This window comes from Bactrocera neohumeralis, unplaced genomic scaffold (genome assembly GCF_024586455.1).
Source record: "Bactrocera neohumeralis isolate Rockhampton unplaced genomic scaffold, APGP_CSIRO_Bneo_wtdbg2-racon-allhic-juicebox.fasta_v2 cluster09, whole genome shotgun sequence".
Lineage (NCBI taxonomy): Eukaryota > Metazoa > Arthropoda > Insecta > Diptera > Tephritidae > Bactrocera > Bactrocera neohumeralis.
In genome coordinates, this window is record NW_026089622.1 from 33010827 (window position 1) to 33036582 (window position 25756).

Sequence of the window (25756 nt, forward strand, 5' to 3'; positions counted from 1 at the left end):
CCACATTCCACACTACACATGAGAGCACCACACATTGACACCCACATACACATACACCAACCCACCACATCACACCATCTGATCCCACACAGCAAAGGGAAAAAGGAACCACAAGATCAGTAACTCACTTCGTTTGCGACCTTCACAGCCACTTGTACGCCTGTGCGATAACCTTTTTTCGGCCTCTTCGATCGGTGCTCATCTTTTTCGCGAGTTATTCACTCCACGCTCCACCGGAGTTTTACGTCATACATTACATAAATTAATATATAAATTATTTTATATTGTTATTAAAACTTTTTTAATAAACCCCATTGGGACATTGCTCAGCTTGTACAACCCTACGCGTGTGCTTATACACTAATTTTGTTCGGAAACTAGTGGTGGAGTAAAAGGTGAGTGCGGAGAAGTTACAATAAGTAATAGGTAAGGCAGGGTGCTTATTTACATTACTCCTCACATATCAAATTATAATCGATTCGTAATCGTATTGTGTACTTCTAGTCAACCATAAAAATATTATTTTTTAGATTATAGTAGTAGTCTTGAATGCATATCTGAATTAATATTTATGAGTTGCTTTATTATGAGGAGCTGAATGAAATTACATACAACAAAAGGGTTGCACTCCAACCAATGGTAAGTGTCATATTTGGGGCGTGTTCTTGTCTAGAGGCCCGTATTTCGACCGTTTTTAGGCAATTGATAAAGAAAAGCATTTGATATTTGTACTATCCATTTTTTAATAATTTGTTTATTTATTACAAAATTAGTTTAAAAAATTTGTTCATTGAGTTATACGTCCTTAAAGTTAAGGGAAATAAAAGCCATGTTCTCGTCGAAATGATTTCTACCCTTGTGAGCATCTGAAAAGTAGAATATTGATGGATTCTTGATTAGTGCGAATGTCGCTTTATTAAAAGCTGCAAAACTGATTTTCATAAAATGGCGGCTACTCCAAAATACTATATATATAGATTTTTTTTTTATCTTTTCGTACAAGTTCAGTTTGTACCATAGCTGTATGCTACAGACATAAAAAAAATTTTCGGAGATGACACTATTAAATAATAGTCTATGCAAAATTTCATTAAAATATCTGGTCAAACAAAAAAGTTTTCCATACGTTCAGATTAAAATACATAGTTTTCTTAAGCACATAGATTATGTTAAATTTTTTGAAGATATCTCGTCAAATGAACAAAACAAGCACTTGATTACGATCGTTAAGTTTGTATGACAGCTATATAATTGCTATGGTAGTCCGACATCGGTCGTCGGGGCTTCTAAACTGATCCAACACCGGGATTTATCAAGTAAAGAGAAATGCTGAAAATTTCTGTAATCTCTATTTTTTATTTTTTTATGTTTGCAAAATATATAGATACAGTTACTAACAATAAAATAGATGGTTCCGAAATAATTAGCTATCACTAATAAAAAAGTTGGAAAAATTTCCGATTCGAATTCGATTCATACAATATTTATCTTTTAAAACACCATGAGGATAGCTGTTACACTTTACTATTATCTTAGTGTTAAAAAAAAAACTAAACAAAAGTTTGCCTTTGTTGTTGTGACAAAAAAAATATAATCAAGTAATAAACATATCAATTATAGACGTTATTTAGTAAACAATTTTATTGTACATATAAAATTTTTAAGATATTTATTCAAACTTGATATGTTGTTATAATTAAGTTTTATTTGTAGAAGAAATGGGCCGAAGAAATCATTACCCAGCACCATCTCGAAATCTTATAAAAAAAATTGCATAATAACTGTTATACCCAAAGGAATATTGCAAAATAATAAATATCCCAAAGATCTTAAAAGAGTGCGAATGGAGGGGACACAAAAATTAACTTTTTGGTCAATAGAAATTTCACTAAAAAATTCATTTCTGCGAAAAAAGTTTGTGCGTAAAAAGTGACAGGCACAGAAAATTTTTTTTACGAACATTTAAAAAAAAAATTAAGAAATTCGGTTCAGTAGTTTTCCGCCAATCCATATCACCGCAAAGTCGTTTTTCAAAAAACATCATTTCGAGATATTCGCGTTTAAATTTTCAAGTTCGGGTTTGGGGCCGCGACGAAGCGCGCGGTTAGAAGTGCTGTAACTTTTTTTCTACTGTTCGAATCTCTATGAAAATTTGAGAAAATGTTCTCAAGGAGTTGTTCTTTAAGATAAAGCAATAAAAAATTTCGATTTTTTGAAATTAAAAAAGGTATATAACCCCTTAAATAGTTGTCTGCTGATAATACTGAAATTTATATTAAGACATTTTTGCTTTTGAAACCCTTAAAATAAATATTATTAACAATAAAATATAATTGTGAAAAAAATTACTTGTGAATAAAATTTTAATTTTATTTTATTGTCAGTAACTATAACACAATGTGATAAAATAGGTGTCCGATCCCACAACATTCAGGTCTAAGTATACTGAACGGACCATAAGTTTAATGTACTATATATCTCCAAAACCATTTAACCTTAGAACCGTGAGTTGCGCACTCACTCGCACTTATTTTCAGCATTATGATAAACTATAATTTTAGTTATAAGTTGAAAATTTTTTAGGTATTTAGCTCTTATAATAAGAAAGTTTCGGCGTTTTATATGCTGAGTTCTCTATACGTAACTTGGGGCACTCAGTATATATATTTTGAATGAGAAAGCAATTTTCTAACGGTTTTGATGATAATTATGCATTTCGCCTAAAATTTTCAAGTGAATAGTTCATTTTCGTTGTGACAAATATAATTTTTTGAAATGAACGAAGAATTGGAGATTTATTTGGACAACTTACGGCGTGAATTGACGGAAGATGAGGAGAATATTTCAAATTATTTGCACGATAATGATAGCGATGATGATGATGGTGGAAGAGAACCTATATTTCGTGGCAACCACCAATCGATACCCAGTAACAGGTCCAGCTTCGGAGATGATAACGGTTAACGCACTTTTAGTGATTTTCATCATAACCTTTGTATGGGAGGTGGGCGTGGTTATTATGCGATTTTTAACCTGTATATGGAAATGCCTGAAGGAAACGACTCTGTAGAATTTGGTTGACATAGCTATAGTTGTTTCCGAGATATGTACAAACAACTAAGTAGGGGGCGGGGCCACGCCCACTTTTCCAAAAAAATTACGTCCAAATATGTCCCTCCCTAATGCGATCCTTTGCGCCAAATTTCACTATAATATCTTTATTTATGGCTTAGTTATGACACTTTATAGGTTTTCGGTTTCCGCCATTTTGTGGGCGTGGCAGTAGGCCGATTTTGCCCATCTTCGAACTTAACCTTCTTATGGAGCCAAGGAATACGTGTACCACGTTTCATCCTGATATCTCAATTTTTACTCAAGTTACAGCTTGCACGGACGGACGGACAGACAGGATTTCAACTCTACTCGTCACCCTGATCACTTTGGTATATATAACCCTATATCTGACTCTTTTAGTTTTAGGACTTACAAACAACCGTTATGTGAACAAAACTATAATACTCTCCTTAGCAACTTTGTTGCAAGAGTATAAAAATAAGATATTGGCAAGACATAACTACCAAAACTATTTACATCCTTTGAAGAAGCTATCAACACATTCGAAGAAAAACGTGCTGATGCTTTTAAATGATCATGACAGCGAACATGTACATAAATCCTATAATAAAAAAAAATAAGTCATACATGATTATAATGAGCATAAAGGTGGTGTTAATACTTTTGACAAAATACTACGTGAATTCTTTGGTAAAATAAAAACAGAACACTGACCTATGGCATTACTTTATAATACCCTGGGTATTGCTGGATTTGTGCAAAATAAAAACAAACCCCTGGCCTATGTCATTATATGCTGGATATTGTTGGATTTGTAGCGTTCAGGCTGTTTGATCTTAGTCACTCTATGTGGAACACCAATAAGTCTGAAAGGCGCAGAATATTTTTGAAAGAACTCTCTATGGAGCTAGCGTAGAATCAATTACAAAACCGATGCAAAACAAAAATTAATTCTATAACTCAAATTGAAATGGACTTCATAAATTTCAAAAAGGTTCCTGCAGTGGCGAGATCATGTGAAGCAATACAGGTAGGCTTTCAAAATTAATTTTTTTTCAAAATTAGTTTATTTTCAAAATTTTTTTACCATTTTCTTTTCTTGCCATAGATAAACACTTGGAAACGGCGATGTGAAACCTGCAAAACTGCTAAGATCGATAATAAAACAACAGCAGTTTGTGACCATTGCCTTATTCCATTCTCCAAACACTACATAAGGGCGTGTGGAAAGCACTATTTTGCGAAATATAATGCCGAAGCTGATACGGACTCCGACAATGATGAAGATGCGGACAACAACGTCTACGCCCAGTCAAAAAGACAGCGAAGAATTTCACCCATTTGAGCAGTTCGTAATTAAAAATTTATTTGATTTTCATATACCTTTGTTTCTAACAATAAAAACACGTTTCATTAACTTATTTGCATAAACAAGCGAAATATTGGCGTTTCTATAAAAATCTTACAAGAACTTCTACCCACAGTGTGAAAATGGATGAAATCAGAGAATAACCCCACTCACTCCACATATAACGGTACCGTTAAAAACTACTAAAAGCGCAATAAATCAATAACTTAATATGCCAGAGACACCAAATTTTACCTCCGAAAGGATATGAGAAGGCTTTATAACAGCACGAGTGGAATTTGGACAATGGGCGCGGCACCGCCCACTTTTTGGTGAAATTCCATATATCGGGACCTGACCGACCGATTTGTCAAAAATTGGTTGGATCGAACCAATACTTCACTTAGCCCCTAAATATTTAATATAAAAATTTTCGAACTTCGGGGTAGCTTTGTTTCGCATATATCGGCTAATATGTGAGTTATCACAATGGAAATAAGAGAGAGTGTTTTATTCATATCAGAGTATCTTTGTGCCAAAAATAGATAAATTTTAAGGATAACTTGTCATAGCACCTATATAACTAATATCAGGATTTTGGAACATCCGGCTGACTTTAGTCTATATGATTAGTTTTACATCATAAAGTATTTTCCAGGCTTTGATTCTTGCAAGTTGCAAGAGTATAAAAAGTTGGGTTGCACCCGATTTTAGCCCTTCCTCACTTGTTATACATATATTTTTAACTTTTATATCCACTAACACCTCACTAATTCGGTTGCACACATTTGTTTTTTATTAAATAGTGCATAAATCTCTTTAACTCGATATTAAACTTTCGTCAAAATCCTTTATTCATACAATAAAAAAATGGGTGCAAGCCACCAAAAACTAAATGTTACCATACTTTGTAAACGAATAAAATAAATTAAAAAGAAATATTATTTTGTCAATACAAAATTCATTATCGTGGGCTGAGTAACGAGTATAATTCTCTTTTTTTTATGAATCCCGGTTTTGGTCGGCCAGAGTTGTTTTGTTTTTGTTTTTTTTTTTCTTTTTCTTGAAGCGCCGCTGAAGGCCGTCAACACAAAAAGAAGGTCAACGCATAAGTGTTGGTCAGACCAGGGTTATTTTTTTAAAGCGCGGCCGAATGCCGCCAATGCAGAAAGGAATTCTATGCGAAAAACTAATAATGTGTTATTTATTTCTTTCCATTAGTATATTATTTGATTTCTTTTGTAAAATATGTAGATAAGGTAACCATTATTATTTATAAAAATTCAAACATTCTATTATTGTGTAAACAAAAAGAATTGAACTTAAATTTAATATAAAGGTTAAAAACAAAAATGTGAAATTCATTAAAAATCGGAGAAACACCCATTTGAAATAGTTGAATTTTTGAACTTTAAATGCAAATATCTCCAAACCATAAGTCATGGGCAACTATATATATTAACCCATTTACAACTATTGTACTCGCTTGTGTACAGAAAATCAGTCAAGTTTAGGCATGTGGCGTAACTCAATGCTAAGTATTTGCACACAAATTTTTGATCATATGCGTAGTTTTATTCCTAGAAACAACAAAAAAATACATTCGCTTCACGCGAATTCATAACGGCACTTTTTGTGGCGTCAACTTCTGTCCGGTTTTTTCATATTGTGTGATTTTGTGTCTTTAGTCATTATTTTGCTGTTGATGAGCTATTATCTGTGAATTGTTAGTTTTAAAATTGTGTGTTGTGTGAGATAAGACTAAAGAGATCAATTTTACAAAAAAAAACCCATTTGAAAAACCTATTCTTATTTGAGGTATGTGCCTTTTAAAAGTTGTGTACCCGCTTAGGTACAATGGCAAAATGTGTAGGTGAAATAAAAAATTGTATCTTTTGGTTAGGATGGCTATTTCCACTTCGTGTTTTTATGGAAAGAGATATAAACAACTTTCACAGGCTTTAACTGACATCGCGGATGATGATGAGGCAGATGACGTCGATATCGTTATGATTCCTCCTGAAGTCGATGTCAATACTGACGAAGAGGAAGGTGATGAAGATAACATAAATGAAATAAACTTGCCTGGCGACGTTGCTGGATGCGTTGAAGTATTCAATAACAGCATAAACTTTGACATCGAAGATGAAATACCGCTTGCCCAGCTACAAAGAATGAGTGCTGAAATACGTTTTGTAAGCCCTATTTGGAACAACGAAGCATGCAACTTGACAATGGATTCGACTACTATATATACATATAGAAAATAAGATGAAAATGAAAATGGATTTGGATGGTAGAAGTCCCGTTGAGGTATTTGAGACAATGTTTGATAAAGCCGTAGGAGCAACGAGAGAAAATAGAACTAAAAAATGTCCTTTGAATCCAAAAAATATTTCCAAAAACAAGCAAGAGGATATTTCAAGATCAAATACGACCACAATAATAAAATATTGTTTGTCAAGTGGAATGACAATAATGTCGTAACTATGGGAACTAATTTTGATACGGTTGAACCGTTGAAATACGTAAAGCGTTGGTCAAAACTGGAACAAAAAAAGATAAGTATACCTCAGCCAAATTTACTTTCAAATTACAACCACGGTATGGGCGGTGTTGATCTACATGATCAGGCCGTAAATGTATACAAAATTGGGATTCGAGGCAAAAAATTGTGGTGGCCGCTGTTTACTTCGATGATGTGCTCCACAATGGTAAACGCTTGGAATCTGTACAAAGACGTGAATAATAGTACCAAAGATTTGTTTGAGTTTCAACGTGACATTACGCGATACTACCTACGACACTACACATTGAAAAGATATTCTAAGCGCGCGTTAGCTCCAAGTGTTTCTACAGCTGGAGGAGCTGCTTTGTGCGTGGAACGCGACTGTTTTAAAATAGCCCACTCATAAATATTTTATACACTTTTGACCATTGTACTCGTGTGGGTACAGCAAAATTTTCGTATATGTAAGAAAAAAAAAAATTTTTTTTTGTTCATCTCTGCGATGGTATAAATCAATAAAAAACTGAAAATTTTAAATAAACTTATTTTTTGACTCCTTGGTTGTAAATGGGTTAAAGGCCTGCACAAGTTGATTATTTTTCTTTGCACACAGTGTGATTCGGTAAAATTGCAGATGTTAATTATTGAAAAAAATATTTCATAAATTTAATATGAGTAATGATATTTTGATTTATGCTTGTATAAGGTATTAAATTAAATACTTCGATCACTCGCTAATCCATTTTGTATAAGTTTTTTGCAATTTACAATATACAAATAAATATTATTTTTTTTTTTGGAAAAATTTATTAAATTATTTTGAAAATGTACAAATTTATTATTTAGTACTTTATTTTTATAACTTAACACAATCGTCTTAAGGTGAGAGCCTGCTTTAGAGGCTTCATAAAATCGAGTTTTTGATCTTTGTTTGGGAGAGAATCATCTGAAATTTTTTTGGATACGAAATCTTTGATATTTATTTATCGGACGGCGGGCAGGATGCAGGTCGCAATTTCTATCGGAAACAAAAAATTTCAAGCGATTCATATTTGTTAATAACTTATCTTCAGTTAAACCCAGAAAGTTCCAAAAAATTGTACAATTCTACAATTTTTTAAAAATTAAAAAAAGTGGTTTTTGACCAAAAAACATTACTTTATGTTTAAAAATATGTTCAAACTTGACTTCTCTTATTCTTTTAGTTTAAATTAACGTAAAAATGAAAAACCAAGAAATCGCGAGTCAAAGTTTTCGCTTTCTGCCCAAGCGCTCATATATCTGATGGACGTTCGGTCACTAATTCCATTCTAGCTTGGACGATATTTCGAATTCCTATCTATATAACTTTGGGAACATATTCTTAGCTTCTAAAGCAGGCCCCCTTTAAGACACGCGCTACTAAATTGAAAATTACCAAAATGAAACTGCCGTCGGTAAATGAACTGTGTTGCCTCTTTAAAATTTTCATAGAAATGAAAACTGATCTGTCACACTCCTGAAGTGACGGTTCATTGCATGCAAAATATGTATTCCAAAAGCAATATGGAGTCTTCACAAATAATATGTACAGCAATACCGTTAGTATACAATAAATTTTTGCATAAGAACACGTTAAAGAAAGCGAATCATTCGAATGGTTTATTTGAACAGTAATTCATTTTTTATACATTAAAAAGTGTTTTTAAATAATAATATGGATATTAATATATTGAATTAGCATAACTTTAATAATAATACTTAATATATACGAATAAATAAACATATATATGTATTATTAGAACATGGCATAGCTATAGAACTTAATCTCTGCCCAGTAATGAATTTTGTATGGAAATTTAGACTTTTAAGGCGTTTTTTCTATAGGAACGCCTATGTTTCGCTTGCTTATGCAAATAATTTTGTCAAACTTGTCCTTATTGCTAGAACAAGGTATTTTGATTGAAAAATATAAAAAACAAATAAAGTTTCAGTTTCGAACTGCTCAAATGGGTGAAATCTTCGCTGTCTTTTTGAAGCATTTTGATTGGGTGTAGACGTTGTTGGAGTATTGTCCATATCTTCATCATTGTCTGATCACGTATCAGCTTCGGTATTGTATTTAGCAAAATAGCACTTTTCACACGTCCATATATAAGGTCAAAAATTGCTGTTGCTTTACTATCAATCTTAGCAGCTTTCACACCGCCGTTTCAAAGTGTTGACCTGTGACAGGAAAAGAAAATGGTGAAAAATATTTGAAAATGAACTAATTTTGAAATAAAATTAATTATGAAAGCCTATCAGTATTGCTGGACGCGAGATCGCCACTGCAGGAACCCTTTTGAAATTTATAAAGTCCATTACAATTTTTGTTGTTTTGTTTTTGTTTTGCATCGGTTTTGTAATTGCTTCTGAGCAAGCTCCATAAAGAGTTCTTTAAAAAATATTTTGCGCTTCTCAGATTTATTGAGGTTACACATAGGGTGACTAAGATCAAACAGCCTGAACGCTGCAAATCCAACAATATCCAGCATATAATGACATAGGCCAGGGGTTTGTTTTTATTTTGCCAGAGAATCCACGTAGCATTTTGTCAAAAGTATCAACACGACCTTTATGCTCATTATAATTATGTATGACTTGTAGTTTTTTTGTTACAAGATTTATATCTTCGCTGGCATGAGCAATTAAAGTACCAGCACGTTTTTCTTTCAATGTGTTGTAAAGCTTACTAAATGCATTGATTTTTAGACACTGATTCAAACACACACAAAGGTTGTATTCCGCAAACGCAAATATTCTGAGTCATAGCTTGTGAAAAAGTTGTGCATCGTGATATTCATACCCCGGTCCAACCGATATTGAGTCGCAACCATCGGCATTTCACTAATTCGTTTCTACCCATTTATTTTATATTAAATAGTCAAAAAATAGCATTCTTTTGTTTCACACAATAACAAAAGGGTTACATTGTAACAAATAATCAGTATTATCTTGTGTACATATTTTACAAAAGAAACAAAACAAATAATAGACCAATGGGTATTAATACATATATATCACATTATTAGATTTTCGCATAAAATAACATCTTGCATTGGCAGCTTTCAGCTGCACTTCAAAAAAATAACCCTAGTTGGACCAATAATTGGGCTTCTTCACTTATTTCGCGTTGAAATCCTTTTTGCGTTAGCGGCCTTTGGCCGCTTTTCAAAAATCCACTACGGCCGATCCAACACCGGGATTTATCAAGATAATGAAAATTCTGAAAGATTTTTCGTTAATCATCACGCGAGAATGAATTTTGCATTGACGTTATAATCTTCTTTTTTCTTGTTTTTCGATTAATAAATATGCTAAGACTAATTTTTTGCTTGCTTGCAACCATTTCTTTATTTTATGAATAAATAGATTTCAAGGAAAGTTAAACATGGAAATAAAGTTATTTTTACACTATTTAATACAAAACAAATGTATACAAACAAATTAGTGGAGTGTTAGTGGATATAAAATTTAAAAATATAAGTGTAAAATTCTCTAAAAATCAGAGAAACACGCATTTTAAATATTTGAATTTTTGAACTTTAAATGCAAATATCTCAAAAACCATAAGACAGCGGCAACTACCTCCAGAGTAAAAAATATACATGGTTATAGATAGGTATCGCAAACGCTTAGTTTACGAGATATCCTAAAAGTTCCTAAAAATCGAACATTTCAATAAGTTATTTCACTATATTTAACCCACTTTACGCACATTCTTCACTTCAAAATAAAAAAACTGTAATCGCTGTCATGTGATAATAAGCAAATATGAGCATTTCACTGAAATTCCTCTTTATTTAGCAATCTTAGTTCTAATAAAAAAAAGTGCCTGTAGATTATATTCCAAACTGAAATGAGTATAAACACTCTTTCCATGCATATAAATATTTTCTTATTTTAATTTAAGGGGTATTCTGGTCTAGAAGCATGAGTTTCAGATAATTTTTGAAGTATCGTAAAAAAAAGGCAATTAATATTTTTACTATCAATTTTTTTATTAGTATTTGTTAACTTTAGAAGAGTACATAAAAAAATTAAAAACTAAAACAAGTTAAAAATATTCAAAAATTATGAGCTGACGAAGTGGAGGGTCTCTAAAAATTTCCACGTGACCATACCTATGATTTCAACACTCCTAGTTATCTGAAACCAAAAAAAAAAGATTATTAATATAGAATAATGTCGCAATGGCCGGAACTACGGAAAAGTGGGAAACAATTTGTTTCACAAAATGGCGACTGCCTGAAAAAAAAGTTTTTTTGGATAATTTTTTCTGACTATTTCGAATTTTTTAAAAATAATAAAAATAAAAATTTGGGGATGGGGCTAGTTCCAACCATAGACAAGCCTATAAAGAAGACTCTATAAAAATTTCAAGTAAATCGGTACAGTAGAACTTGAGAAATCGTGGGTATCGTTCCGAAAAAGTCAGTTTTGAGAAAAACGCGTTTAAAGTTTCGCGTAAAGTCTTTTGTTCGATCAGTTCTGGCCCAACCAGTTTGGATGGCGGGTCAGAAAAATGCCTATATCTCTGAAAATAATTTGAATTTTGAAAAATTCTCTTGTACATACACATATTCTTAAATAGTTAAACTTTGAAAATATAAAAAAAAATTTCGTTCTTTTTTTTTTAATTTCTAGACCAGAATAACCCCTTAATAAAAAAAATATTATATAACATTATAGTAAACTTTAATTTTATTTTAATATAAAATTGTAATATATGTATAAGAATATTATATTAAAATCATATACATTTCACAATATTATAATATAGGTTTACTTATCTAGGTTTATTAAATAGAAATCACCCATTATTCATATGCTACTATGAACAAATTGAAGATGAATTTTTAATTTATACTTCGTTTTTCAAGTCGGTAATTTTCTTTTTCTGTAAATTGGTAGTACTGTTAGTGACATCTAAGCTAAACTTCAGGTCAAAATATTAATTAGTATTTGAGATATGCGTCGTTTTGTGGGGCTCTAAATGTGAATTCTTCGATTTTTACTATGTATAAGTTTATTGAACAAAGAAGTGCGATAATACACCATCTCATACTGAATTGGTTGCTCGTGATCATTTCGCCACATTTTCAACTAATATCGTGTCGCAACTTCTCGATATGCAGCAATTTCATATGAACACTCCGAGGACACCGTTTTGGCTCAATTGAGGATTTAAAAGCTGAATCGAAGAAGGCTCTGAAGATTTTTCCAAGTGACAAAATTTACCTTTCAATTTGATCACAGTGGTATATGGAAAAAGTGTTCACATACTCAATTATAACGTGAAAGTACAAACCAGGAAAACGCTGACGTTATAAAAACTCTACATATTCGGTTTTTAAGATGAACGCTCGTTAGCCTCATAATTGTAAACACTCTAACCTTTTCAGCTATCAGTGTGCTAAGTGATTTTTTAATTAATAAATGTAGCTAAAATTGAACAAAATAAAAATTAAATGTGAGTGCCGTGGGAAAGAGGAAGTTTTCTTGATTAAAAAACATATGGTGCTATAAATGCTTAGTTTGCGAGATATTCGACTTCAAAGTTCAAAAATTCGAATAATTATATATATATGTACATATATATATTTCTTATTTATAAAACCAGCAAAAACTGTAAAATGTGATTTTTTTTTAATGTTTACAGTTTATTCAAATGAATTTGCAGTAAAAAATGTGCATAAAGTGTGTTAAATGTAGTGAAAAAGCTTGTTGAAATGTTCGAATTTTTGAACTTTGAAGTCGAATATCTCGCATATACATATATATATATATTTATATATTTTAAATCTAACGTTTTACACAAGTAGTGGACGTCTCTTATGTGCTAACAATTATAAGGAAATGGAGCGCTGCCATATGATAAAATTCGCTGAAATTCCACTTTTCGCTAAAATTCCTCTTTCAATGCATATGAATATTTTCTTTTTTACATATATTTAATAAACAAATAAGTAATATATAATAATGCTACGTACTATAGTATAGAGCATAAACACTATTCCAGCATATAGATATTTTCTTATTCAAATTTATTAAACAAATAAGTAATATTACATAATAATATTACGTAATAAAATAATAAATACTTAGGTTACCCCGGGTATTGGACCAGGGTTATTATTTAAGATTGTGGCCGTTCCAAATCGCTAATAAAAATGTAAAACAATGAAAATAAGAAAATGCGAAATTTAAAGGTATTGTATGAAACTTTTTGTAATGTGATGCATAGTAGTATTAATTTTCAATTAAAAATGAGCAAAAACATTTCTTAATTGAGAGCTAAATAGCCGAATTCATTCAATTAAGTATTGAAAGTTCAAAAGTCATTATTTTAATAACAATAAAATTACAAACAAAGAAAATTAGTTTCAACATATATTAAAAGTCCAATATTTAATATTTTTTTTTCGTAATAAACGTGAGTTCTTTTAATTTAAATGCCCAAAAGTAATTATTTTGTCCGATCTGACCATAATGTAACATTTTACAAAAAACGCTTATTTTGAGACGCTCTCACACTGAAATAAGTTGGCCATCCTTTTATTCCTGGTAAACACTCTAACCTTTCAGCCATTAGTGCACTAAGTAATGTTTAAATTAGTAAATTAGTAACAATGTTTAACTGTTTTCACATTTTTCACTTTTTATATTAAAATACAGACTAAACATTGTAAAAAGTTCATATTTCACTTTTATTTTGTTATTTTTTAGTTAAATTTATTAAACTAAAAATCACTTAGCACTCTCATGGCTGAAAAGGTTAGTGTTTACAATTATGAGAAAAATCAGCTTTGCCACATCTTAAAAACCGAATATGAAGGGTTTTTTTAATACAGCGTTTTTTGTTTTGTATGTACTTTCATGTGATTTTCTTTTATTAAAAAATATTTCCAACATGTTTCAAACCATTTCCTGGACTATCTGTCCAGTCATGGGTATGAGCACCAACGGGTTAATCACAGCGACCCCGATAATTGGTTCGTCGCAGAGGACGGAACCCGCATCGAGTTCCAGTGGCGCGTAATTAAACGGTTTTTTAACAAAGACAATTGGAATAATTGTGAAGATTTTTTTAACTTAATTTTTGAGTATATTTGGAGGAAGAATATTGCAAATAATCATTATGATCCCTTTGTGAAATTATTAGAAGCAATTAAACATACTTATAAGTCCTAAAGCCGTTTTTTTTCGTTACAATGAAAAATTTATTTCCGATGGTATTTGTTTCCTGCGTTTGAGTTTTTTTTATTAATTTTTATTCATTTGATAAATGTGTAATTATGGTAACACTTATTATCTGTCAACTCGGAACACTTTTATTACTGTGCATGTAATGAAATTTGTGTAAAATATAAAATGCTTATTATAAGCAAATATAGATTTAATAATTACTGAAAAATAAATATGTAGAAACAATGTAGTGAAGTGCAAGGGTATAAAAGTGCATAATATGCAAATATCTCGAAAACAAGATAAAATTTGCAAAATTTTCAACTTTAAATGCAAATATCTCGAAAACTGTAAGTTTGCGGCAGCAATAATTAGATATATTCTTAATCTGGAGCATCAGCTCTATCCAACCATAACCATATTTTTAACCCTGAAATCGTGGAATGGCTTATTAAAGCCGGCCCAGTTCTTTCGCGTTGAACACCATTTTGCGTTGGCGGCCTTCAGCAGCGCTTCAAAAACATAACCCTGGTCGGACCAACACCTGGACATGCTCAGTTCTTTCGCGTTGAATTCCTTTTTGCTTTGGCGGCTTCGGCCGCGCTTCAAAAACAATAATCCTGGCCGATACAACACCGGGATTTATCCAGATAATGAAAATTCAGAAAGATTTTACATTACTCATCACACGAGAATGAATTTTGTATTGACGGCATAATCATTTTTTTCTAATTTTTATTCCATTACAAAATGTGGCAACACGAATTTTTTATTTGTTTGCAACCATTTTCTTATTGTATGAATAAATGGATTTTAACTAAAGTTTAATATTTAATTAAAGTTGTTTTGGCTGCGATTTAGAATAGCATCCCCCGATTTCGGGGTTAAAATGGGTATGTACGGATAGGGGAGGTTCTCCAGATAAAGAATATATATATATATATATAGTTGCCGCTGACTTATGGTTTTTGAGATATACTATTTAATACAAAATAAAGGGTTAGAAACGAATTAGTGAAGATATAAAAGTTAAAATATAAGTGTAAAATTCATCACAAATCGGTGAAACACACATTTTAAATAGTTGAATTTTTGAACTTCAAATGCAAATATCTCAAAAACCATAAGTCAGCGGCAGCAATATATATATCACCTGAAATGCAAAATAACGTATAATCAAAAAATCCGAAATTAAGTGTCTGGGTCGGCTTTAGTATACATATATAAAGTATATATATAAAGGAGTTTTGCTCGAAAAAAAAACCTGACACGGCAACGCAAAAAGGAGTTTTACTCGAAAAAAAACCTGACACACCCCGGTGTTGGCACAGCCCGGTGTTGGATCGGCCAGGGTAATTTTTTTCCTGCATTTGAGTTTTTTTATTTATTTTTATTGTTTTCAATCGTTTTGGATATGGTAACGCTTGTAACGCGTGTAATAACACTAGTCTACAGGCAATATGCAACTGATTGGCTATTGGTGTTTTTATATTAAATTAGGTGTACTAATAACCAATTCATATTTAAAAATTCCGTACCACGTAAGATTTTGAAGAATTTCAAAATTATTTTTTTTACGTAGTATTAAGTAAATTTTTTGTTCTACTTGCGCCAAATCCATATATACTTTCGAGTTATTTGTTAGTCGAGAGTATTTAGGATATTTCTCGTATGTCTTATCTGTTTTCTTTCTTGTTTATCAATTTAAAACTTGAAGGTAGTTGTATATTTATTGCGATAGACGTGGAAAGTGAGATTTTTTGATTAAAATGTCTAAAGTACGAAAACGTGGTTGTAATACATCGACTGATTAATTTTGTTATGTTTGTGGCTTGTATACACCTAAATCTTATGCCAGATTAATAACTAAAGTGACTGAATTAGCATATCTCAAGTATTTTGGTTTTCCTATAGTGAATCAAGATCGGAATTGGACTCCTCATATTTGTTGCCAGACTTGTCAAACTTAAGCCACTGGCTTAAAGGAAATAGATCATCAATGCCCTTTGCTATTCCGATGATCTGGTGTGAGCCGACAAACCATGCTACCGATTGCTATTTTTGTATGACAAACGTATATGGATTTTCAAAAAAAAATATGCACAAAATTCAATATCCCGACATATCTTCAGCTAAACGACCCGTTCCTCATGGCGAAAATTTACCATTTCCCGTTTCACCATTGCCACAGGACTTAGATACAGAACTTGGACGTTGTGCAGTTGATGATGATATAGAAGAGAATATTATATCCCGTAAAAGAAGCAAAGAATCTCCTGTGTATCAGATTTCCGAAGATGAAAAAGAAAAGAAAAAAACACATTTGATCGAGCAGCCTGAACTTAATGATTTAGTGCGTGACCTTAACTTATCTAAACAACATGCAGAACTTTTAGCGTCAAGGTTACAGCAGTGGAATTTACTGGCCAAAGGTACAAAGGTCACCGTGTGGTATCTAAACGCGTAATGAAGAGTTTGCCTCTTTCTTTACATTACGAGATAAAATTTGCTTTTGTACTGATCCTGCAAGTGTTATGGAGAAGTTAGGCTATCAACATAATCCAGAAGAGTGGCGTTTATTCATAGACTCATCTAAGAAAAGTTTAAAAGCCGTTCTGCTACATAATGGCAACACTAAATCTTCAATTCCACTTTCCCACGCTGTTGATATGAAGGAAACTTATGAAAGTATGTCATTGATTTTGAATTGCACAAACTACAACACATACAAGTGGCAGATATGTGGTGATCTTAAAGTCATAGGACTACTTCTTGGGCTTCAAGGGGGATTTACTAAATACTGCTGTTTTTTGTGCCTTTGGGACAGTAGAGCAAAAACATTACAAAATAAAAGATTGGCCGCAAAGAGGTGATTTCGTGCCGGGTGAAGCTAACATCAAGAATTTACCTCTAGTTGACCCTCGTAAGAATTTGCTGCCCCCTTTACACATAAAACTCGGATTGATGAAAAACTTTGTTAAAGCTTTAGATAAGAATAGCGAAGCTTTCAAATACCTCAAAGAAGTTTTCCCGAAGTTAAGTGACGCTAAAAGAAGGAATTTTCATTGGACCCCAAATCCGAAAAATTCTGAAGGACAAGCAGTTTGAAGAGAAACTAAACCCCGTTCAACGTAAAGCCTGGATATCATTTAGAAGCACTGTCACGGATTTTTTAGGAAACAAAAAGTCTAACACGTATGAGGAACTAATCGACGAGTTGCTGGAAAACTACGAAAGAATAGGTTGCAGAATGTCACTAAAAATTCATTTTTTACATTCACATTTGAGTTTTTTTCCACAAAATTTGGGTTCCGTAAGTGATGAACAGGGAGAGAGGTTCCACCAAGATATTTCAACAATGGAACAGAGATATCAAGGCCGCTGGGATCCTGCAATGATGGGGGATTATTGTTGGTTCCTAATGAGAGAAAGTAGTAGAGAATACAAGAAAAAATCGCCATTTGCAAACAGGAAATTTACAAAACAGGTTCAATAGTTATATGTAATTATTACACGATATAATAAACGTCTTACATAAAGTAAAAACTTTTTTTTATTTTTAAATTTTATCAGTATATTAGTCAACAGGGCATTTTTCAAATATTTCTTCAAAGAGACTTTTTTTTTATGTAACTGGAAAACTGTACGTGAGGTTTTTTTACCTTCTAATTCAAACTTAGGAACCTTCAAAGATAACGATGCACGCATAGCCAAGACAGTTGCATTTTTTCGATTTTTATTTGTAGACTTGTGTAATATTTATGTAAAATATAAAATGCTTATTTTAAGCAAATATCTAAAATATTAATAAAAAAAAACAAACATGAAGAAATATTGTAGTGAAGTATTAGTGTATAAAGAGTGCATAATATGAAAGAAAAAGTTACTATAATTCGAGAAATTGCAAAATTAAATTTGCGAAATTTTCAACTTTAAATGCATATATCTCGAAAACTATAATTTTGCGGCGGCTATAATTATATATTTTCTTAATCTGGAGCATCAGCCCTATCCAACCATACCACTTTTAACCCTGACATCGTGGGATGGTATACTAAAGTTTCCCCGAGCGTCTTATTGATTACGATTCAATACTTCAAATTACGTACATAATATTACATACGTCCAACATTTTCAGGTTCTGCGCTCAGATATAAAACAGTTTTAACCAATATTACATTTTTTTTTCACTCATGTTCCAAAAAAATTTGTTCTTTCTCTTGAAAATAAACTGCTAAATTATAAAACCATCATCAAACCTATTTGGACTTATGCGATACAAATATGGGGCACGGCAAGCAATTCAAATATTGAAATAATACAGCGCGTTCAATCAAAAACTCTCAGGTCAATTACAAAAGCTCCATGGTATGTTTCAAATCATACTATTCACAGAGATTTAAAAATATGCAAAGTGAAAGATGAAATAAAAAAGTTTAGTGAAAGATACAAAATCAGGTTAGAGATCCATCTCAATCCTTTAGCAGTGGCATTACTACAGGTACCCACTACAACAAGGTTAAAAAGAAAAGACATATTGAACTTGTAAACCAGCACGCATGCACGTAATGTAAATAAATAACTTTAGCACAAACTAGTGATGATTATGTTATTTTAACATAAAGAAAATAGCAAATAATTATGTAAATTAGTATGTATGTAGTTTGGATTTTTATTTTTATTTTTATTATACTGTCACTAAACAGAGGGTCACTTAATGAAGTAACACTCACAATTCGTTTATACCTTAACAGCACATTTACTTATTGTCTATTAACATTAAGACAGATTGTAAATTTAACTTGAATAAAAAAAAAAAAAAAAAAAAATGTTCCATTTTATTTCATGTTTCATTCATGCCACTGTAAATTTCCGAAAATGTTGTTACATTATTCTGCATTTCAGGTGACGATATGTTTTCTTGACCTGAAGGACCTCTTCTATCCGTACATATCCATTTAGCCCCGAAATCGGGACAAGCTACTCTAAATCACAACCGAAATATCTGCATAAAGTGAGTTAAACGTAGTGAAATGTACAATAATTTGAACATTTGATCGAATATCTCGTAAACTAAGCGATACCTATAACCCCATATATTTTTTAATCACGAGGATCACGGTAAGCTCTACGCCAAAGAAATCGGAATTGTGCCCAGCCATCGTTTCAGCTTGTCAAGCTATATCAGTTCAAGATATAATAAATACAAATATTCATATATATTTCGGCATCTATCTTATACTCACCAAACCCTAACCAAATGCTTATATGCTCTTCTAATGTCTTGAATTGTTGCACGATTTACTACTCCGAGAATTTCATATGGGTCAGCCTCGTCTGTTGATGATAACACTAAGCCAAAAAAGAAGACTCCACTTAACAACAATAAAATATATTTTATATTCCCACACATTTTATCAGTTCTAAATGATTTTCAGTATGCAATAAAGTATACAGCGGACATGAATATAGATAGTTATCGAAGGTAAAAGGACGAAGTTAAACGATTAAGTGCTGAACACATAGAGCGCGACACGACATGGCAGCACGACAGTGAAATGTCACAAAACAACACAAAGTGTAAACACAATGACTGCGACAGACTGCAGCAGCACGACAGTGAACTGAAAACGTCGTTGTTCATCTTACTACATGTACATTTTGAGAAGCAACAACAACACAATGGCCGGCATGTACACAAAACAACGCAGTTGTCCATTTTGTATGTACACAATTTCGTTGTGGCCATACTAACTCCTTTCACTTCAATGAAATTTTATTATTTTGTTCAAAATGAAATTTTTTATGCAAAAAATAAGTAAATAGGTCAATATTTTTGCTTTAAATTATCAATTGTTATTACAAATGATATAATAGAGCTATAATATAGCTATTTTATGCTTTTATTTGTAAAATAACGTCAAGTTTGTTAGAGCTGTGAATAATTTTACATTTTACATATTAGTGGCATCACCACTCCCTCCTCTTTCTATCTTCCATTCTACTGTCAACTCTACTGTCGTCCTACTGTCGTTGGCAAAAATAGGAGGATATTGAAGTTAGCGAGAACGACAACTGTCGTCCTGCAGTCGTGTAGACGTGCAGCTGTCAAAATTACACTTCCCTTAAGAACGTGTGTATTTTAATATTTGACAGATGTAGTTTGCAGTCCGCCGCAGTCATTGTCCCTGCAAGACGGAGGTAACAGATTGCACAAACACATTGAAACATTTTCAGCTGTTCACCAACACTGTTACATTTTCTGGAATTTTCAATTGAATGGGAAAATACGTAAGTAAGATAGAGAAAAACTATCGACATTCTAAACAAATTGTAATATTAACTTGCTAGAATAGGAGAGACGAATGCCCAATTTTTCAAGAAGAAGAAAACGAAAAGCGCAGTTTAGTTTGGTTTTTAAAGAGGTAAGTTCGTTATTTCATTATTTGATATTTTATAATTAATTTCTTATATACATTTATGCTATATATGTTATTAATTTCTTTTATATAGAGTAAACGAAAAAGATTAACAACGAGAAAAAGGTAAGCATTGTGAATTGAATGTCGTGTGTGTAATTAAAATTTTTAATACTACAGAAATCATTTGGAGCGTTTGGATGCGTATAACAAAGACGCACCATTCAAATAGGCGCATCACCGGTGACTTGGAGGACGAGCATTACGTGGAGCTCGCTATTAGTTTAAGTAAATATTTGATTATTTTGATGTTATTATGAAATAAAGCGAAATAATAAAAAAACTGAATTTTATTTAAAAGAATTGAATTTGCTAGAAGTAACAAATGGGTAACAGATAATCTTGTTACTGCTTGTTCTTGCTAACATGCTTATATGTTATAGGTAACAAACTGATAACGAAAATAATAACACTAACAGATATTCGGGTAACAAATACTTTTTGTTATCCATAACACATAGGTAACCAATGCGCTAACAAAAGAATTTGTTACCCGTAACATACTATGAAGAGATTTGCTAACAAATGCATGTATTCTGTTAGAACAAGGCAGCATGCGATATTTGCCATTGGTTAGAGCGAGATAACCATTGAACATTAAATAGCTATGTGTTACTTTTTTCCCACTCTCAGAACAAAAGTAACAAATATTTTAACGAATGCAAAAGTGAACAATAACAACTCGTTTACACGTTTGCTAACAACTACCCGTCTTGCAGGGGTGTTTACACTTACAGCAGTCCATTTTGCATAGAGCGCTATTACATGAAGCAACTTTTGTTGCTGATTCTCGGGCGATTCTCTTTTGCTGTCGCCTATTACCTTCACACGAGCAATTTGTGTTGCGCAACTCTGTTCGAGTTTTTTTCTCATTCCCTTTCACTTTACTTTAATTTATATCATTGTCGTTTCGTTTTCCTTATACAGTTATGTGAAAAATAATAAGCACAGTGGCCTGCGGTGAATGAAGTTTATGTGGATGCAAAAATGGGAGGGAATTAAAAGAAGTGAACCAACCTAAATTATTGTAAACAAATTGGAAAAAGGTTTTTTGTATAGTTCTACCCAGATATGGGAAATTATTTTATTTTATTTTCATTTTTCTTATAATCTGAGATATTATCATGTGAAAAAAAATAAGGACATTTCTAGTTTAACTAAAAAATCAACAATATTAAATAAGAAAAAGGAAATAGTTTTCATTCAATTGTGTTTAAATACATTTCTAAATTGTTTAATATTTTGTTTAAAATCCTTTGTTGTTTAAAACTGATCGACACCGCTTCGGCATGGAATCAACTAGATTGTGGCAGACGGAAACCGGGATGCGTTCCAGGAATCCTGAATAAGTTGCTCGTCACTGTTACTTGGGCACTTTCCTCTTATTGACGCTTTCATTGTATTCCACAAATTTTCTATTGGATTTAGATCCGGGGACTGCGGAGGCCACTCCATTACATCAATGTTATTGACCCTAAACCACTCTTTTGTACACTTAGCTGTGTGTTTGGGGTCATTATCTTGCTGAAATATCCACCTAAGGGGCATATTATCTTCAGCGTACTGTAGCATACAGTCTTGAAGAATTTCTACATATTCGGTTGCCTTCATAATACCCTGTATGCGATGGAGCGACCCCACACCGTTGTATGAAAACGATCCCCAGACCATAATGTTTCCGCCACCATGTTTAACGGTTTTTATGGTATATTTAGGATTGTAAGCTGCGTTTGGTGGTCTTCTAACATGATGAATACCTCGATCAGAATTAAAAAAAATTTATTTTTGTTTCGTCAGACTAAAGAATATTACGCCATTTCTCCTTAGACCAAAGCACATGTTCTTCAGCAAACTTTAGTCTTTGTTGCACGTTCTTTTTCCATAACATAGGCACTTTTCTAGGACTTCGGGAATTGAGATTTTCCTTAATGAGCACTTTGCGGATAGTTGACGGGTCAACATCAATATTCAAATCACATTTAATTTGTTTGGATGAGATAAATGGATTCTTTTTAACACAGTGATTTATCCTTTTTTTGGTGGACAGAGTTATTTTAGGCTTTCTGCCGCATGTTTCAATCTTGGGAATCCACTTAACTGCTTTTTCAACCATTGTTTTTGAAATATCGGGTGATTTTTTAAGAGCTTGATAACTTTTTTTAAAAAAAAAACGCATAAAATTTGCAAAATCTCATCGGTTCTTTATTTGAAACGTTAGATTGGTTCATGACATTTACTTTTCGAAGATAATTTCATTTAAATGTTGACCGCGGCTGCGTCTTAGGTGGTCCATTCGGAAAGTCCAATTTTGGGCAACTTTTTCGAGCATTTCGGCCGGAATAGCCCGAATTTCTTCGGAAATGTTGTCTTCCAAAGCTGGAATAGTTGCTGGAATAGTTGCTGGCTTATTTCTGTAGACTTTAGACTTGACGTAGCCCCACAAAAATAGTCTAAAGGCGTTAAATCGCATGATCTTGGTGGCCAACTTACGGGTCCATTTCTTGAGATGAATTGTTCTCCGAAGTTTTCCCTCAAAATGGCCATAGAATCGCGAGCTGTGTGGCATGTAGCGCCATCTTGTTGAAACCACATGTCAACCAAGTTCAGTTCTTCCATTTTTGGCAACAAAAAGTTTGTTAGCATCGAACGATAGCGATCGCCATTCACCGTAACGTTGCGTCCAACAGCATCTTTGAAAAAATACGGTCCAATGATTCCACCAGCGTACAAACCACACCAAACAGTGCATTTTTCGGGATGCATGGGCAGTTCTTGAACGGCTTCTGGTTGCTCTTCACCCCAAATGCGGCAATTTTGCTTATTTACGTAGCCATTCAACCAGAAATGAGCCTCATCGCTGAACAAAATTTGTCGATAAAAAAGCGGATTTTCTGCCAACTTTTCTAGGGCCCATTCACTGAAAATTCGACGTTGTGGCAGATCGTTCGGCTTCAGTTCTTGCACGAGCTGTATTTTATACGGTTTTACACCAAAATCTTTGCGTAAAATCTTCCATGTGGTCGAATAACACAAACCCAATTGCTGCGAACGGCGACGAATCGACATTTCACGGTCTTCAGCCACACTCTCAGAAACAGACGCAATATTCTCTTCTGTACGCACTGTACGCATTCGTGTGGTTGGTTTAATGTCCAATAAAGTAAACTGAGTGCGAAACTTGGTCACAATCGCATTAATTGTTTGCTCACTTGGTCGATTATGTAGACCATAAATCGGACGTAAAGCGCGAAACACATTTCGAACCGAACACTGATTTTGGTAATAAAATTCAATGATTTGCAAGCGTTGCTCGTTAGTAAGTCTATTCATGATGAAATGTCAAAGCATACTGAGCATCTTTCTCTTTGACACCATGTCTGAAATCCCACGTGATCTGTCAAATACTAATGCATGAAAATCCTAACCTCAAAAAAATCACCCGATATTAAGTAAATTCGCAACTTTTCTGTACGAATTCCCCTGTTTCACCAAGTTTTTAATATGTTCTCGAGATTTCGGATCGCAGTGCTTACCCTTCCCCATATCTATTCAATACAGAAAAAAATCTGGTTCTAAATGATTGATATTAAAACTGAAAATATTATTCTTACCTTATCTCTGCAAATAAACACGTTTTAATAAAAGAAAATTCGATATTGTCTTAAAACGACACGCTGTCCTCATTAAATCGCACAACCGAATACTGAATATGTTAAACACAGAATGCCTATATCCAAAATGTGTGCAAATACTTTGCGTTTGTCTAACGGAATTTGTTTATGTAAATATTGAGTGAAAAAAATATACCGTTAACTGGCGGCATTTTTCATGGCATACTAGGAATATTTTGAAGTTTTGGGTTTTTGCATCCCTGTCCTTATTATTTTTCACATAACTGTAGGTATTTGGGCCACTCTATCACATATATTAATCAGCTCTGCCAATTAAAAAATACATTTTATTTATTAAAACAAAGATATATTACCATTTTTACTATCGTCTGAATCAATTTGTATGGCTTCCTCCATACATTTCACAATATCTTTAATTAATTCTATTTTTTCGTCATACTCCATTTTCTAAAATATTTATATTATATTATGTATATTTGTATACATATTTGCAAATTACTTACCAAAAGATGAAATTAAATTTTTTAAATATATTCAAAATATTAATTTCAAAAAGAGATACGCAAATGCAACTATGTACTACGAAAGAAAGAACACGAATGCCGAAAAACGTCGCAGCGAACTGTTACGAATAAGAACACAAAGCGAGTTGCTGAACACTGGTAACTCGGCGCGATTCTCCTCTCTCTCCAAGAGTTGCCGCAACAAAAGTTGCTTCGTGTAATAGGCGAGATATACACAATTTCTCTGCAAGACGGGTAGTTGTTAGCGAACGTGTAAACGAGTTGTTATTGTTCACTTTTGCATTCGTTAAAATATTTGTTACTTTTGTTCAGAGAGTGGGAAAAAAGTAACACATAGCTATTTAATGTTCAATGGTTATCTCGCTCTAACCAATGGCAAATATCGCATGCTGCCTTGTTCTAACAGAATACAAACATTTGTTAGCAAATCTCTTCACAGTATGTTACGGGTAACAAATTCTTTTGTTAGCGCAAAGATTACCTATGTGTTATGGATAACAAAAAGTATTTGTTACCCGAATATCTGTTAGTGTTATTATTTTGGTTATCAGTTTACCTTTAACATGTAATCATGTTAGCAGGAACAAGCTGTAACTAGCATTTCTGTTACCCATTTGTTATTTCAAGCAAATTCAATTATTTTAAATAAAATTCAGTTTTTTTTTATTATTTTCCTTTATTTAATAATAAAATCAAAATCAGATATTTAGTTAAATATAGTAAATATAAGTAACATGCCTATTATTATTGCATTCGGCAGATAAATAATACAAGTTATTTCAGTTTAAAAACTATAATTCTAAAAATTCATATTTGTAAAACTAAAATAAGAAACTTCAACTTAGAACTAATATTTACAACTTGAAACTAATATGTACAACTTAAAACTAATATTTACAATTTAAAACAAATATATATAAGTAATTATAAGAAAACTTATATTAATTTAGCGTTTCATTCACCGTCGAACTGTCATCGTA

The 25756-nt window shown here is 32.4% G+C and overlaps 2 protein-coding genes across 2 annotated transcripts in view; both read right to left on the bottom strand.

Moving 5' to 3' along the window:
- Positions 1-19682, bottom strand: part of LOC126764044 (dnaJ homolog subfamily C member 16) — a 384131-nt gene extending 364449 nt beyond the window's left edge. The window contains exon 1 of the mRNA XM_050481781.1: positions 19388-19682. Coding sequence (XP_050337738.1) covers positions 19388-19554 — 167 coding nt within the window. The 5' untranslated portion in view covers positions 19555-19682. The remainder of the gene's footprint in view (positions 1-19387) is intronic.
- LOC126764244 (uncharacterized) overlaps positions 1-25756 on the bottom strand; it is a 480626-nt gene that overhangs the window by 396700 nt on the left and 58170 nt on the right. The gene's annotated exons all lie outside the window — the stretch shown is intronic.